We start from the raw sequence: 14,796 nt of genomic DNA, 5'->3' as shown, positions 1-14,796 counted from the left end.
AGGTACCTAATTAAAAGCACTAAAACTTGGGAATAAAAAATGTCAGTCACAGGTTTTTTGATATGCCCTGAAGTTTGTCAGAGATTAGGGTACTCCAGACTACCCGCCGTATTGGCGGGTAGTGATCGATTTATCGGGGATCGATATATCGTGTCTCATCTAGATGCGATATATCAATCCCCGAACGCGCTCCCCGTTGACTCCGGAACTCCACCGGAGCAAGCAGCGGTAGTGGAGTCGATGGGGGAGCCGTGGATGTCGATCCCGCGCCGTGAGGACAGGAGGTAAGTCGGAATAAGACACTTCGATTTCAGCTACGGTATTCCCGTAGCTGAAGTTGCATATCTTACAGCGACACCCCCGCCCTAGAGTAGACCAGGCCTTATTTGCAAAAACTTCATAGTAAGGGTGAGTCAGCTGTCCTGCTGAATACAACATTACATATAATGGAATACATGATGCAGCTCTTCTCTGTTTTACATTTTCTTAATCAGTATTTCTAAGCTGAATTTATATTTTAAATGTACTCTTAAACCTTAAGCCAATATTCCAGATTACTACATATTTAACTCACTGAAACAAAGACATTATTTTAAATTAATCAGAGAGGTTTAGTGTGTTCATAACAATGTTCATTGCTTTTAGAAAAAGGGAACACTAATTTACTTTGTGTGATCTCCATAACAATAGACATGTTTCTGAAATTTCACCAACTTTAAAAAAATATGTTTCCAAAGATTTTAGGTATAACAAGGATTTTATGTCTTACTAAGATACTGATTTTGCTGGAGGGTTCTCTTAAAACTAGTTCATCAGATAGTCAGAATTAAAGAAAGAGAAATTCTTTGTCCAGCTATCTGAAAGGGAAGGGCTGTAGTCCCTTTAAGAGCTCTCGTCAGTGGGGAGTGAGGGGAGAGGCGGTGAAGGGATGGACAGAAAGGCCAGGAAGACTTGGAAGCATTTTTTTTTAACTATAGTAATTAAAATGTGTATTTTAGATAAGGGAAGTCTTCTGAAGGGATTTATTTAAAAAACTGTATGTCTGAAGATCCAAACATTTAAGGCTAAAAATGATTGTGCATCTAAAAGTCTATGCAAGCATTTTTTAGAGATGTGATTTTATAATCTTCACCAGCTCACTAATGAAATAGTTTTAAAGCAAATTTTAAACTAAGGTCCTGTAGACTGACACGTTCTGTGTAAATATTACATTAATGCACAACTGTTTTTGTCAGTAAAGTCAGAAACTGACAGTATAAAAATTTATTTGGGCATAAGCTTTCGTGGGCATCTGATGAAGTGGGTTCTAGCCCACGAAAGCTTATGCCCAAATAATGTGTTAGTCTCTCAGGTGCCACAAGGGCTCCTCGTTTTTGCTGATACAGACTAACAGGACTACCACTCTGAAACCTGGGGTTTGGCAAATGCCTGTTAAATGGCTTCATTACCCCTTGAATGGCTCTTTAACAGTTTCAGTGTTGTGCTAATAGGTCTGGCAGGCTGGAGGCTTTTTCACTTTTATCTACTAGATTCCCTCCCAAGGAAGACTCACCAGGCTGCAGCAGCCATCTGTGGAAGCCTGCAGGAAGGGTCAGAACAGGGATAGGAAAACAAGATGGGTGGACACTAAGACCCAGTGGTGCCCCAAATTTTCAGGTCCCCTACGCAGCTGCCTATGCCTAAGGAGGGCCCTGAGAAGGCCAGTCCACTTTGCTGCCTCGGCATGTTGGCATATATCTAACACACACCTCTGTCCCTGTTTCAGATGAGAAGACACAGTCAATTTTAGACAACACTAGACGCATACTGCACCAAGGACACGGGAAACCCTCCTCCCCCTCCGTGAAGGAGCGGTCAGCTCTCTATCTGTCTAAGACAGCTGCTCACACAGGCAACCTCCAAAAGTCTGTAAGTATCTCATGCTTTTCATTCCTGGCCCTCGTATGAGTCACCAAAAGCATCTCAGCAATGTCCATTCCCAGCAACTGGCCATAATGAGGAGAAAGAGAATGTGTTTGTTTTATATAGATTTGGAAGAATATGGAATTAATCCTCCAAAAATCACCATCTTTCTCTTGCCAAGGAGCTGTAAAACATATTAATTTACCATATATATATATAAAGCCCCTGGTAGAAGGGTTATGTGTTATATTACACATGCATGTACACACACATATATTGTATGTACATGATATACACACACTCATATTATATATATATATATATATATATATACACACACACACACATTATTCTATATCCTCTATATTTAATAACCTTCTCCAAGTACAGTGCCTATGTTAAGCATCTACAGTACTCTTGCAGCTTCAGTGGCCTGTGATATTGTTCACGCCTGTCCCTACATTCTTGCGTAGTTTTGCTGCGTGCTGTTAAATTGCTGCTGTATTCCACCCCAGAGGTGACTGCATTTCAGCAGTGAGTAAAGTCATCCCCTGGCCTTGATGGTCTGATCCTACTTGCACTGCAGAAAATAGCAAAAGTCCAGTAGACTTCAAAGGGGCCGGATCAGGCGCTGTAGGATACAAAATACTCATTTGTAATATGCATTGGGGCTTTCAAAAGGTGCCATACAAGAGTCTGATCCTAACTGAGGCTGAGCACCCACAGTTTCCATTGACCTCAAGGGATGTTGTGGATGGTCAGTACCTTTCAGGATCAGGCTCTATGTGAACCCTAATGGATAAATCAATTTCAGGCCGGAAGGAAAAGATTTTCTCTGACATTTACATGGATCCCATTTCTATCAAACACGTATATCAGAACACATCAATACATCCTGTGCAGGCAGTGCAGCAGCACACACAACGTTGGTGCACTCTAACGGTGTGAGGAGAGGCTCTACATTCAGGCTTCGTCTCCATTGGAGCTGGGAGGTGTGACGCCTGACTCACGTAGATAAACCTTTGCTGGTTCTGCTCAAGCTAGCACCTAAAGTAGCAGCGTAGCTGAGCGGCTTCTCGGCCGCACCATCTGAACACAAACCCACCCAGGCATCCTGGTACCGACATAGGCGGCTAGCCCAAGCTGCTGCCTCTGCTACCACAGATATGCTACTATGGTCCATCTCCCAATGCTGGGAACCACATATCCCAGCTCACACGTGGATGTATCCATAGCCGAGTTAAGCCTTAGGGCAATCGTCCGTACTGAGTGGCAGGAAGTCTGAAGCTTTATTCATGTCAGTTCCTTTACTCACATGGGCAGGGTACCAAAAAGGGGCAGGTAAAGAAGGAGTGCAGCTGAGAACAATGGTTTAAATATGATCTTTCTCAAGTACTTTAGCTACCTGATCCCCTCTTAGGGCTCACTCCTGCTCCTAAATCAGAGTATCATTGTAGCCCCACGACAACGCTCTCATTCCCGTACACTCCCCTTCCTTTGTACTTACATGTGTAACGCTCCGTGCCTCTCCTGTGAATGAACGTGTCCACAGTGCACTTACCGGTCCACAAGGGCATTCTTAGTTTTCAATTATAATGCCTTCTTTTGGGTTTGGGGTTGGAAAACATAATTCTGAAATAATAAAAAGTCTAATGTAAGAACTAGTATGTTATACACACACACGCGCGCACACACACACACACACAGCATGTGAATGTGTGCAGTTCTATATAATTATGTTTTATTTCTCTTTCAGAATACCACAAAGGAGAGCGCTACTCATCCTCTTGACAACCAGAAAGCAAGCAAGGTAGGACATGCCAAAAACACGTGTGGTTGTCTAACAAAGTCTTTGTGGACTGGTGTATAGTGCGATTTAACTACCTGTGCTTGACAATGAGGCACACTCTCATGCAGAATGTGGAGGTCTGACACCTCAACTACTCAGCCATATTTAGAACTTGTTTATGAGGTTCAAAATCACCTTACATAAAAAGGCTCCAGGAATTTAGAAATGTCTGCTCCTATGAAACTGCAGTGTTTTACAGCTTGCCATGAAATATACTCATTTTGGTCTTTTGTTACTAAGGTTCAATGCATTTTTTTAAATGAAAGTATTTGTGTGTTTAACAGAGTGACATAACATTGCACATAACCGATTTTGAGTGAAAAAATATGCCAAGTTTAATGGCACGCAAAGGTTTCTGCGTGTGTTGAAAGATGAACACTAGAATTATGGTCTCTCCTAGGAAATGATTAGTAGCTTCAGCAACCTCCCATTGGTAAAATCTCCTTTAGATTATAGTATATATAGTAAATTTCCTATAGTATAGATGCTATGCGTTCAACATAGCATTATGCCATACCACAATCAAACTTCACAAGCTAAAATACTAGGGAGCAAAGTCAGCATATAAGCAGGCAAAATTCAAATGTCACATAGATGCAACTCCCATTCACTTCAATATCAATGTTTCCATGTAACCGAGAGCAGAATTTGGCCCAATAGGTCTGGAGAGAATCTACTGGCATAACTTACACCTTCTCCTGGCCCCTCAAAGTATGTATGTTATACCTGCTTAGATGTTTCCCTACTTAGTCCCCTCCTTGTGTATCATCTCTGAAGTTGGCCCACCAAGTCTAATTGCCTCTTAACTGGTTTAACTCGCATGCTGAGGAGCCAAAAGAGAGGCCCTCCTAAGGAAAAGCAATGAGGAGGAAGTTAAAGTGGCCCACACATTACTTTATTGTACCTTTGCACATTTTCTTCTGGCTCCATGATGTGTAAGTTACTCTCCCTTACAGATCACAAATAGGCATGAGGGGCTCTCACTTACACCAACTCTCATTTTGGCCCAATACCTATGACATTCCAAGTTCAATGTCACTTATCTTTGGTCTCCAATCTGCATTTATGTTTTCCAAGCATATTAACTATCATTGCTTCACCTGGAGCTATGGGACACATGGTCGAGCCACAACAGAGGAAATCATTAATCCAGTCAAGTTTTTCTTCATTCTGGAGGTGTAGGTTGCACAGGTTGTAACAAAAGGCTTTGGCATAGATAGAGAAAGACTAGCTCTGATTAAGACCCATCTTTCTAACTACTTCATGCAGTGTTCCATCCACCCAAATATACAGATGGTCTTCACTCATCATCATAGTCCCTGAGTTCTGCCTCCTCACTGGCTCTTCTCCCATCTGATTACCAGGGAGCTGTAGTTCCACTGGCTTCCTTCTGACTCCCTAACTGGGTCTTGATTCCCCAGGCCCACTGCAGTACTGTACACCTGGGAGAGATCTAAGCAGGGCATTAGCTCCCTGCTATTCAGACGTGCCCCCATTAATATTATTCTGAGGCTCATCCTCTCTTGCTAACACTATCCAGATCTGGTCTCTCCATTATTCTCTAGCTGACTTGAGACTATAACTGCTAGAAATGTGTGGATTGATTTAAACTGCCTGGCTGTGGAAAGAGATTTAACACCTTAACCCCAAACCTGGAGAGAGTTTGCTGTGGCGTGATACTTTTGGGTGCTGTGTGCTGCTGAATCCAAGGTATGGAATTCATATTCAGTAGGTGCATGGGTTTTCCTCACTTGTTTGCTTTTCTCTCTACTAACGAGCACCAGACTAGTGAGGAGAGATAATGCTGACGTTTAAACCTGTTTCCCCAAAGATGGCAGAGCTTCAGAACCAGACGTCATCTAAAGTGAATGGCAAGAAAATGGAAGAGGACTTACCGCCCCCTCCCCTGCAGGACTCCTTCCAGGCCTCTACTTCCCTGGCTGGGAGCCAGGATTCAAACCCACTGCCTCCCCCTAAGGAATCCTTCTCAAAGTTCTACCAACAGCGCCAGGTGAATGAGCTAAAGAGGCTGTACAGGCACATGCATCCTGAGCTGAGGAAGAACCTGGAGGAAGCTGTGACTGAGGATCTGGCGGAAATGCTCAACACAGAAGATCCCAGTGCCCAGGCCTCCGTGAATCTGGATGCAGTGCTCCCGGGGGAGGTTCAGTCCATGCGCTGGATCTTCGAAAACTGGACGCTAGACTCTATCGGGGAGCATCAAGCCACCAAGAAGTTGGCAGAGGAGGAAACCATCCCAAGCGGGGATGTGAAAAGCACCTCCAGGAGGTTCGAAAGCCAGTCGTTAAATGGAGACAGGCTGTCTGCACTGACCAAAGTGCCCACGACAGTCCACACTAAAGGAGACGTGCGTACAGCCCGATGGCTGTTTGAAACCCAGCCGCTGGACTCATTAAACAAAATATACTCAGATGAAACAGATGTGCAGGAGGCAGTTCTCAAGGAGCCTGTTCAAAGAGGGGACGTGAAAGGTGCCAAGCAACTCTTTGAAACCCACTCCCTGGAAGCGCTGGGCCACTACAGCTCAGTGGAGGAGCAGAGTATCCTGCAGCTCAAATCAGAAATCCAGGAGCTAAAGGGCGATGTCAAGAAAACCATCAAGCTGTTCCAGACCGAGCCACTCTGTGCCATCAGAGACAAAACCGGCAACATCCACGAGATTAAATCCGTCTGCAGAGAAGAAATACAGAGCAATGTGGTCAGGACAGCTCGCTGGCTGTTTGAGACTCAGCCACTGGATACCATCAACAAAGACACCTCCAAAGTGAAAATTATCCGGGGGATTTCTTTAGAAGAGGCAGGAAGGAGGGATGTCAGTGGAGCAAGGTGGATGTTTGAAACTCAGCCACTTGATGCAATCAAAGAATTGACAGTGGAAGAAAATGATTTCAAGGCTTCCATGGATTTCGTTGAAGGGGCAGATGTCAGTAAGCAGCGTCTACTTTTTGAGACCCAGCCTCTTGACTCCCTGAAAGGAGAAGTCTCGGACAGCAGCCCAGCCAAGGAAGAAGTCATCGGTGGTGACGTGAAATCTACACTCTGGCTGTTTGAAACCCAACCAATGGAAACCCTGAAAGATAATTTTGAAGTGGGCCATTTAAAGAGAGTGGGGCTTTTGGAAGAGGAGAGGGGGGATGTGAAGCAAAGAAAACATGTCTTTGAGACCTGTCCCCTTGGCAGCATCTCCAAGGCATCCTCTGAAGACCACCCCTCAGCCTCTAATGTACAAGAGGTGATGAAGGGAGATGTAAAATCTTTCAAGAACCTGTTTGAGACTCTCTCATTAGACAGCATTAAGCAGTCTGATGCTGAGCCTATCACCAAACAAGAAGAGGAGATACCAGCTGGGAACGTCAAAGCCAACCAGTTCCTGTTTGAGACAACACCTTTGTACGCCATCAAAGACAGCTTTGGAAACTTCCACAAGGTCACTTCTGTAAGCAGAGAGCAGGTCATGAGCGGCGATGTCAAGAACTACAAATGGATGTTTGAAACCAAACCTTTGGACCAGTTTGATGACAGCACCGAGAAGGTGGATATAATCAGAGGGATCACAAAGCAGGAAGTGATAGCTGGCGATGTCAGAACAGCGAAATGGCTCTTTGAAACCCAGCCCATTGATGTCATCCATCACCAAGCCAACCAAACAGAAGAGCACTCCTCGATGAAAAGAGAGGTTACGCAGCGGGGTGATGTGAAGACCTGCAAGTGGCTGTTTGAGACACAGCCCATTGACACCCTGTATGAGAAAGTGGAGAAAAAGCAGGAAGGGGAAAGCTCTGTACCACAGGCTGACGTTAAGTCGTACACGTGGATGTTTGAGACCCAGCCCCTGGACTCCCTGAAAGGCCAGGAGGAGCAGTATTTGCAGGTCAGCAAAGCATACTGCCAAGATGACTTACAAGGAGTCAACATCAAAACTGTCAGACATCTGTTTGAGACTGAACCACTGGTCACCAATGCCTCCAGTGAGACTGACTCAAAGAAAATGGTCAGGTATTCCAGCCACGTGGAGATACAGTCTGGGGAAGTGTCTCGGGTGAAGGAGTTCTTTGAAACCAAGCCCTTGGGTGTACCGGGTAAATTGGCTGCAGCCATGAAGGAGAATGGAGTCCCTGCAGATGGGAACATTGAAGCTGGATCAGTGCACAAGTTCACCTGGCTCTTTGAGAACTTCCCCATGGATACTATAAAGAACAACACTGAGGGCATCCAAGAAATCCCCCCCGAGAAGGATATTGAGGGCGGGGACATCGGAGGCAAGAGGTTCATTTTTGAGACCTACTCCCTAGACCAGATTCATGACAAGGTAGATGAGACGGAGATCAAGAGGATTCAGGAGGAGACAATGAGCAAAGCCAGCATCAAGTCCTGCACCATGCTCTTTGAGAGCCTGCCCCTATATGCCATCCAGGACAAGGAGGGGGAGTACCATGAGGTCACCTCAGTGAAGAAGGAAGAAATAATGAAAGGTGACTTGAAAGGTGCCCGGTGGCTCTTCGAAACCAAACCTCTGAATCAAATCAAGAAGGAGGAGGAAGTGTTCATCATCAGGGCTGTCACCCAAGAGGACATCAAGAAAGGGGATGTCCAGTCTGCCCGATGGAGGTTTGAGACAGAGCCTCTTGATTCCTTCTCTGGGGGGAAGAGGTCTGTGGCCAGGACAGTGGATGATGTACAGAAAGGAGATGTCCAGTCCAACAAGGAGCTTTTTGAGTCTCAGCAGGTGAGCCAGAAGAAATATGTGAGGATGGTCAGCGTCAGTGACGTCCAGCAGGGCGACGTGAGGACATCCACCTGGCTTTTTGAGAACCAGCCCATCGATTCCCTGAAGGGAGAGTCTGAAGGAAGCTCCAGCATGACCACTGTGCAGAGAGCAGACAGCCAGAAAGGGGATGTGAAGCGCTGCACCTGGCTGTTTGAAACTCAGCCCATGGACAGTCTCAAAGACCCCGAGGGGTCTGCCAGCACCAATGCCCCAGAGGTGGTCCCTTGTGCTGATGTGAAGAGCACAACGTGGCTGTTTGAAACCACCCCTCTGGATAAACTCAGCTCTTCTAAACACAGAACTGAAACTGAGGTGAAAGAGAGAACAGTGAAGGAAACTTTGGAAGGCCTCTGTGCCTGCCAAGCCATCCAGCATGACGGGATCCTCATTGAAGCCAATGACGTAGGGAGCGTGAGGATGGTGAAGTACCAGTTCAGCAGGCAAAGTACTCCAGAGATCCAAAAGGAAGAGATTGTGGGAGGCAATTTGCAAAGGATCATGCTGCAACTACTGCACAGGACCAATGTGGAGCCTCAGGGGATGCTGGTGGAGGAGGACAAGGAGGGCAAGATCAAGGTCAGCCCGCTGCAGCTACTGGGCCCAAGCGAAGCTGATAAAAGCAAAGAGGAGTTGAGGGATGATGTTGCTAAGGCTCTCCAAAGTCTCCTTAGCCAAGATGCCTCCATCAAAAAGGGAATGGTCATGCAAGAGACAGAGGTGGGGTCACTGAAGATGACTATCTACTCCCTCCTGCACCACTCCGTCCAGCAGGAAGTTGTCAAGGGGGATGTGAAGTCAACTATAGGGAACCTGCTGGCTTCCTCACAAGAGCAGAGGATGATGGCAACCGTCAAACGGGAGGACAACGAGAAGGGGAATGTCCAGTTGTACACCAGCTGCATCGAGAAGGGAGACCTGGACTATCTAAAGAACCTGCAGCGGGAGTCCGAGATAGAGTCCCTCGTCTCCTCTCAAGCAGAACAGCAGCCAGCTGAACTCATCCAACAGGATGTGCAAGGGGCTAATATGCATGCCTTGCAACAGGAAGAGCCAGCAGAAAAAGTGACTGCAGATGTGGGACAAGGGGGTATTAAGGGGGCTAAAAGAGTGCTCATGTGTGAAGCTGTTAGCAAAGAGAACAAGTTAGAAAGAGAGGCAGTGCATGCAGGTGGACAAACCCTGAGCCTGCCCACAGGGATGGGAAAGGAAGATATTGTGTGTGGGGATATTCAGGCGACCCCACAGTCACTGCAAAAGGCTAAGAATGGGAGCAGGAAGGCAGAGAGAGAGGAGAGAGTCTCGAGAGATGTGAAGGAAGTAAAGATTGCACCACAGGGAGCAGCCTCCACCAAAGTGGCAGCTCAGAAAGATGACATGGCCAGAAGCCAGTGTTCAGTGGCAGGGGAAACCAGCCAGACGACAAAAAAACTAGAGGAGCAGGCCCTTGGAAGTGATCTTCAAGCCGCAATGCAGAGTCTGAGGCTGGCCACAGCTGAGGCGAAAAGCATTCAGCACCAAGTTCAGAGCAAGCGCCACAAGAGCACGGAGGAAATCCATCTAGCCTCTAAGCAGCAGGCATCCAGCATTTCGGGGCCAGTGAGCCTGCAATCAACCGTTCGCCAACAGGAATGTGCACCTGGCAAGCAGCATCAAGCCAGCGCCACCGTTAGAGGCCAGGAGTCATCCAAGTTCCACGCAAGTGTGCCTCAGAAGAGCATGATGTCTCACAAAAAGGTCAGTCCTTCCGAGGAAGTACAGGGAGTGCAGCATTTGTGCCAGAAAAGCCAAGTTGTACCTAGTGCAGATATTAGCGTTAAGGATGTTCTGTATACTGCCAAGCCAGTGAAACCCTATGTAAATCCTTTTACTGAGTCTGAGTACAAAGAGCAATCAGTGCAAGAAGAAAGAGAGCAGGATGTTATGCTCAGAGGGGATGTAAAGACAGCTATCAGGGCACTGCAAAGTGCTGCAACAGAACAGAGACAAGTAGAGAAGGAGGATGTTGTTCGAGGTAACTTAAAGGCCACTCTTCAGTCGCTGGAGAAGTCTAACGTTAATGTCTCCAAAGGGGATTTTAAAGCCGCTATGATATACAGAAATGCAGGGCAGTCATATTCCATATGTAAAAAGGAAAATGAGACTCAATCAATTAGTAGCCAGACAGCTGTAGTGGCTTCAGGGTCCCAGTCTGATAATGACTTTCCTCCTCCTCCCCCAGTTGCTGTGATGAAAACTAAGTGTTGTCCACCCACGACACAAGCAAGAGAAGCTGCCCCTTCTCAACCAAGCAAAAAAGATGAAGCCCTGGGATGTTCTGCACCCATGCACAACGCTCTCCCTAAGACCCTAAATCCCACCTCCACCAAAGCCAATGATCAGAGGCCTTCAGAGAAACCAGCGATTCTCCTCAAACCAGAAATTACTGCCCCTCCAAGGAGGAAACCCATTCCACCTCCAAAACCTGAGCGCTTCCTGCAGGAGGCACCTTCACACCCTGCTAGCAACAGTAAAGGAAGGTTGACAAAGCTAGTCCCACCCCCACTGCCTCCTAAACCTCCAGGCCTGAGCGAGCTAAGCAGAGCAAAAACCCCATCCATGAATCAGGCAAAGGACTTGCATTGTGCTGATGCCTCAGCACAGGTGGGATGTGGGGACTGTCACTCAAAGTGCTGTATCCCTCAATCACCAGTGGCCAATACTGTTACAGTAAAGAACTCTGAGAAGAAAGCACCAAAAGACATTATCAAAACACCTCTTCAGATAGCAGAGGAAAGGTACAAGGCAATCAAGGAAGAACAGGGCAGGCAAGAGTCAGTAGACTCTAAGCCATCAAAGCCACTTAAAAATAGAGTGACTGGCTCTGAAACAGAACAAGTGATGACCAAAGAGAAGGCAGCAGCTCCAAGGAACTACTGTCCAGCTGAGGAAATTCAGGGACACATACTTTCATCTGGCCAAGAGAACAGCTGCAAATTAACGTCAAAACAAGAATGGCTGGATGGATATCAGACAGGTCTTACTAACCCTGAGAGTGAGAATAAGCCAAGTACCTCTCCTAAGAATCAAGCTACCCTTCTGAGAAAACGATCTGCCCCAGCACTAAATGCCTCACCTAAGACAGAAAGTGCAAGCATGTCTAGTACCAATGGGCCATGGGATAACCAGAACACCACCCAGAAAACAAATCAGAGAAGACAAGAAGAGCCTTCAGCATCTTCCCATCAGCATTCCAGGGACCTTTTTAAGGAGCAGCAGCAGGTGAACAGCAGACAAGGGGGACATCTTGAAATGAAGAGGGAGCAGCTTGCACAGAAGCCAGTGGTGGTCATGCGAGAAAAGGCCTGCAGAGAAACGGACGATGAACGTCGCAAGAGACTGTCTTTCCACAAGGAGGAGATCATGAAGGGCAGCGTCAAGGAGGCTATGGAGATCTTTGAGAACCTGCGGAAGCAGGAGGAGCTGCAAGAGATCCTGACCCGAGTGAAAGAGTTTGAGGAGGAGACATTTAAGGTGGATGTGAAAGCCCTAAAGAGCTTCTTTGAGAATGTCCCAGAATGGGTGGTGCATCAGAAGCCTCACCAAGTGACGCAGCAGCACAAGGTCGAAAAGGCCGAGCAAACGGCAAAGGAAGACTCTGACAGTGTCTCCTCTGTGGAGCTGGCTTTTGAAGACCTGGAGAGGGCAAGTGCTGAGATCATCCACCTGAAGGAGCAGACACTAGCTAGGTTGCTGGACATTGAGGAGGCCATTAGGAAAGCTCTCTATTCTGTTTCTAATCTAAAGTCAGAATCAGACATAGCTGGGCTCTCTGGGCTCTTTAAGGAGTCGCTGGGGAATGCCCAGAGCCCCACAACCAGCAACAATATCCGCAAGATCAGCATCGTGTCCAGCAAAGCCAAGCAAGAAAAAGCAGCACAAGGGACGCTGAATGCAGCATCTATGGGAAGTGCAAATGGGTCAGAAAAGACAGAGATGTCCAAAGGAGAGTTAGAGGTCCCCTGCATCATTCAGCAGCGCGTAAATTCTCCATCATCTCCTTCCTATATCTCCATTGAGTCTGCTGCCAGAAAGCCTGCAGAGTCACCCAGGATGGCATATTCTCCCTGGGATACCCCCTTACCAGATTATCCCAACATGCCAGGAAAAAGGGACACATTCACTCAGGACATCTTTAACTCATTAACTCACAAATCAGTGGGGTCCGGTGGATGCAATCCAGCTCTCTTGGAGAATGAACACGAGCCCATCCAGATGAAGATAGGATCAAACTCAATTAGGCAACCCCATGTCAGCAAGGAGCCTCATCTCAGTGGCAACAGTGATAAGGACATGTGTGCACCGGACTCATCCAAAGGCAGCTGCCATGGTGCAATCAAAGGAGGCTTTTCTGACTACAAAGCTCCCCTAAACATCTCTAGCCCACAGAATCCAAGGAGGCAGAAAAGCATATTAGAACTACAGACAGGTCCAGATGGATCCAAGCTTTACGGAGCCACCAGAACTGTGACTGAGCAGTACGAGGAGGTGGATGAGTTCGGAAACAAGATCATCACTTCATCCACCACTGTCACCAAGCAAGCAGAGACCCAAAACTCTACGTGCAATGTGGTCTCTCCTCCCCGGTATGAGATAACCGCCTCGCCCCTCCTTCGGAGGTACCTAAACAGCCCAGGTGAAGATTTCCACTCCAATGGCAGCTTCCAGGAAACAGGGGTGGTCTTTGTCACTTTTGGCAACTCCAAGCCAAAGAAATAGAAGGCTTTGAATGTGGGAGATGATAACCAGGTAAAGAAACAATGAATTCACTGATTTAATAACCATGTGACATACAGGAACTCCACCAAGCCTTGTGATTCTTTTAGGATATTCTCCTAGTGTTTGGCGTACAAATACAATTCAGGGCCAGCACTTGTGGTAAACAACATCCTTCACCTCACTAACCCAACAGACTTGGAGTTACACCACATCTGAAGATCTGAGTCTTTGATAGCAGCACAAGCAAGAAAATAAACAAATGGGTGTTTCGGGGTGGTTTCTTCACCTCTGAATAGTGTTTGCAGGTGTGTCCAGGACATCTCTGAACACAGGCAGGAAAAAAGGACAACTAGAGCCAGCTAAAAGAACTAGCCTGTCTGGGTATTTTGGAAACAGACTCATTTATCCTACCTTGTCCATCTCTTTCCGATATCAGTGCAGACCTCCCAACAAGCATATGTCATCTCTCTCTCTCTCTCTCTCTCACACACACACACACACACATACACACTCATGGATGTGTTGGAATAGTTTTTGCTCAGCTAGTAAAAGAAAGAACATCTTCAAATTGCTTTCGCAGGGGTGGGAGGAGAGATACTTAGCAGAAACCAGTACAATAGCAAGTATTCAGTACTACCTAAAACTGTATAAATCAGGATTTCCAGAATGTTTGTCAGTGTCATTCCCCCTCAGGTGGACATGAAGAAAGATACTCTAGTTAAGACTGTATCAAGTTCAGCTAAAGAAATAGATGGTTATTGCTTCCCTTTCTTTCTTTTTTAGACCTGTAATTTATAATTCATTATATACAAAATCTTTTATTTTAGTGTCCATGCATTCTTATGTTTAATATTTAAATCCATTTTGAAACTTCGTAAAGAAATTTTCTTTTTATTATTAACTTGTTTTGTACATTCTCAACTCAAGATATTAGATATTTTGTGCCCCCCCCTTTTTTTTATTTCTGCATTTTGAAGGTAAACATTACGTCTGAAAATACTCTGGTCTGGTTATTTTCTTTTGCCACATGTTTGATTCAATTCAAAGTATTTAGAATGCCTCTGCTGATGAAATAGTTGCGTCTTTCATTGTCACCACCAAGCTTTATCAATGAAAGCTAAAAAGAAAACAGAGCTAGAACTGGTAGAAAAAAAATGAATTGTCAACATAAATGTATCACCAACAACAACAAAAATCCAACCAAAAAAAAGATTTTATCATTTTTCCACATTTTTGCTCTTTTACAACCATATTCTTTTGAAAATTCAGAATTAAAAGAAAAAATCTGCATACTTTGACCAGCTATAAAAACATGAGCAAAGAACATGTCTAATGTTTGATAAGTTGATTGGAGTTACATTGGGCTACCTTGTGATTTGGTCATACAAGACAGCAAGAACACCTCTGCGCTGCCGAGTTAATTTGTGTCATCGGTGTCCAGCTCTGAGCCAAGCCTGGTGTGAGCAGTCATACTACAAAGCTACACCCCTGTTAGTGTGTC

General features: G+C 45.9%; 1 protein-coding gene across 2 annotated transcripts; it reads left to right on the top strand.

The window, feature by feature from the left end:
- The first annotated feature begins 1,771 nt into the window (after nt 1–1,771).
- On the top strand, nt 1,772–14,514 carry XIRP1 (xin actin binding repeat containing 1). Of its 2 annotated transcripts, XM_030550000.1 has the most exons (4): nt 1,877–1,908; nt 3,659–3,712; nt 5,583–10,274; nt 10,759–10,851. In XM_030550000.1, the coding sequence occupies exons 3-4, from the start codon at nt 5,583–5,585 to the stop codon at nt 10,765–10,767; spliced, it is 4,701 nt and encodes a 1,566-aa protein (XP_030405860.1). In that variant the 5' UTR covers nt 1,877–1,908; nt 3,659–3,712; the 3' UTR covers nt 10,768–10,851. The 2 variants fall into 2 exon arrangements, with proteins under 2 accessions (XP_030405859.1, XP_030405860.1); XM_030549999.1 differs by having other exon boundaries at nt 1,772–1,908; nt 5,583–14,514.
- The last annotated feature ends 282 nt before the right edge of the window (nt 14,515–14,796 follow it).

Source organism: Gopherus evgoodei, chromosome 2 (assembly GCF_007399415.2).
Source record: "Gopherus evgoodei ecotype Sinaloan lineage chromosome 2, rGopEvg1_v1.p, whole genome shotgun sequence".
In the NCBI taxonomy this organism is placed as follows: domain Eukaryota; kingdom Metazoa; phylum Chordata; order Testudines; family Testudinidae; genus Gopherus; species Gopherus evgoodei.
The sequence above is the reverse complement of the archived record's forward strand: the minus strand, read 5'-3'. Positions and strand labels throughout refer to the sequence as shown.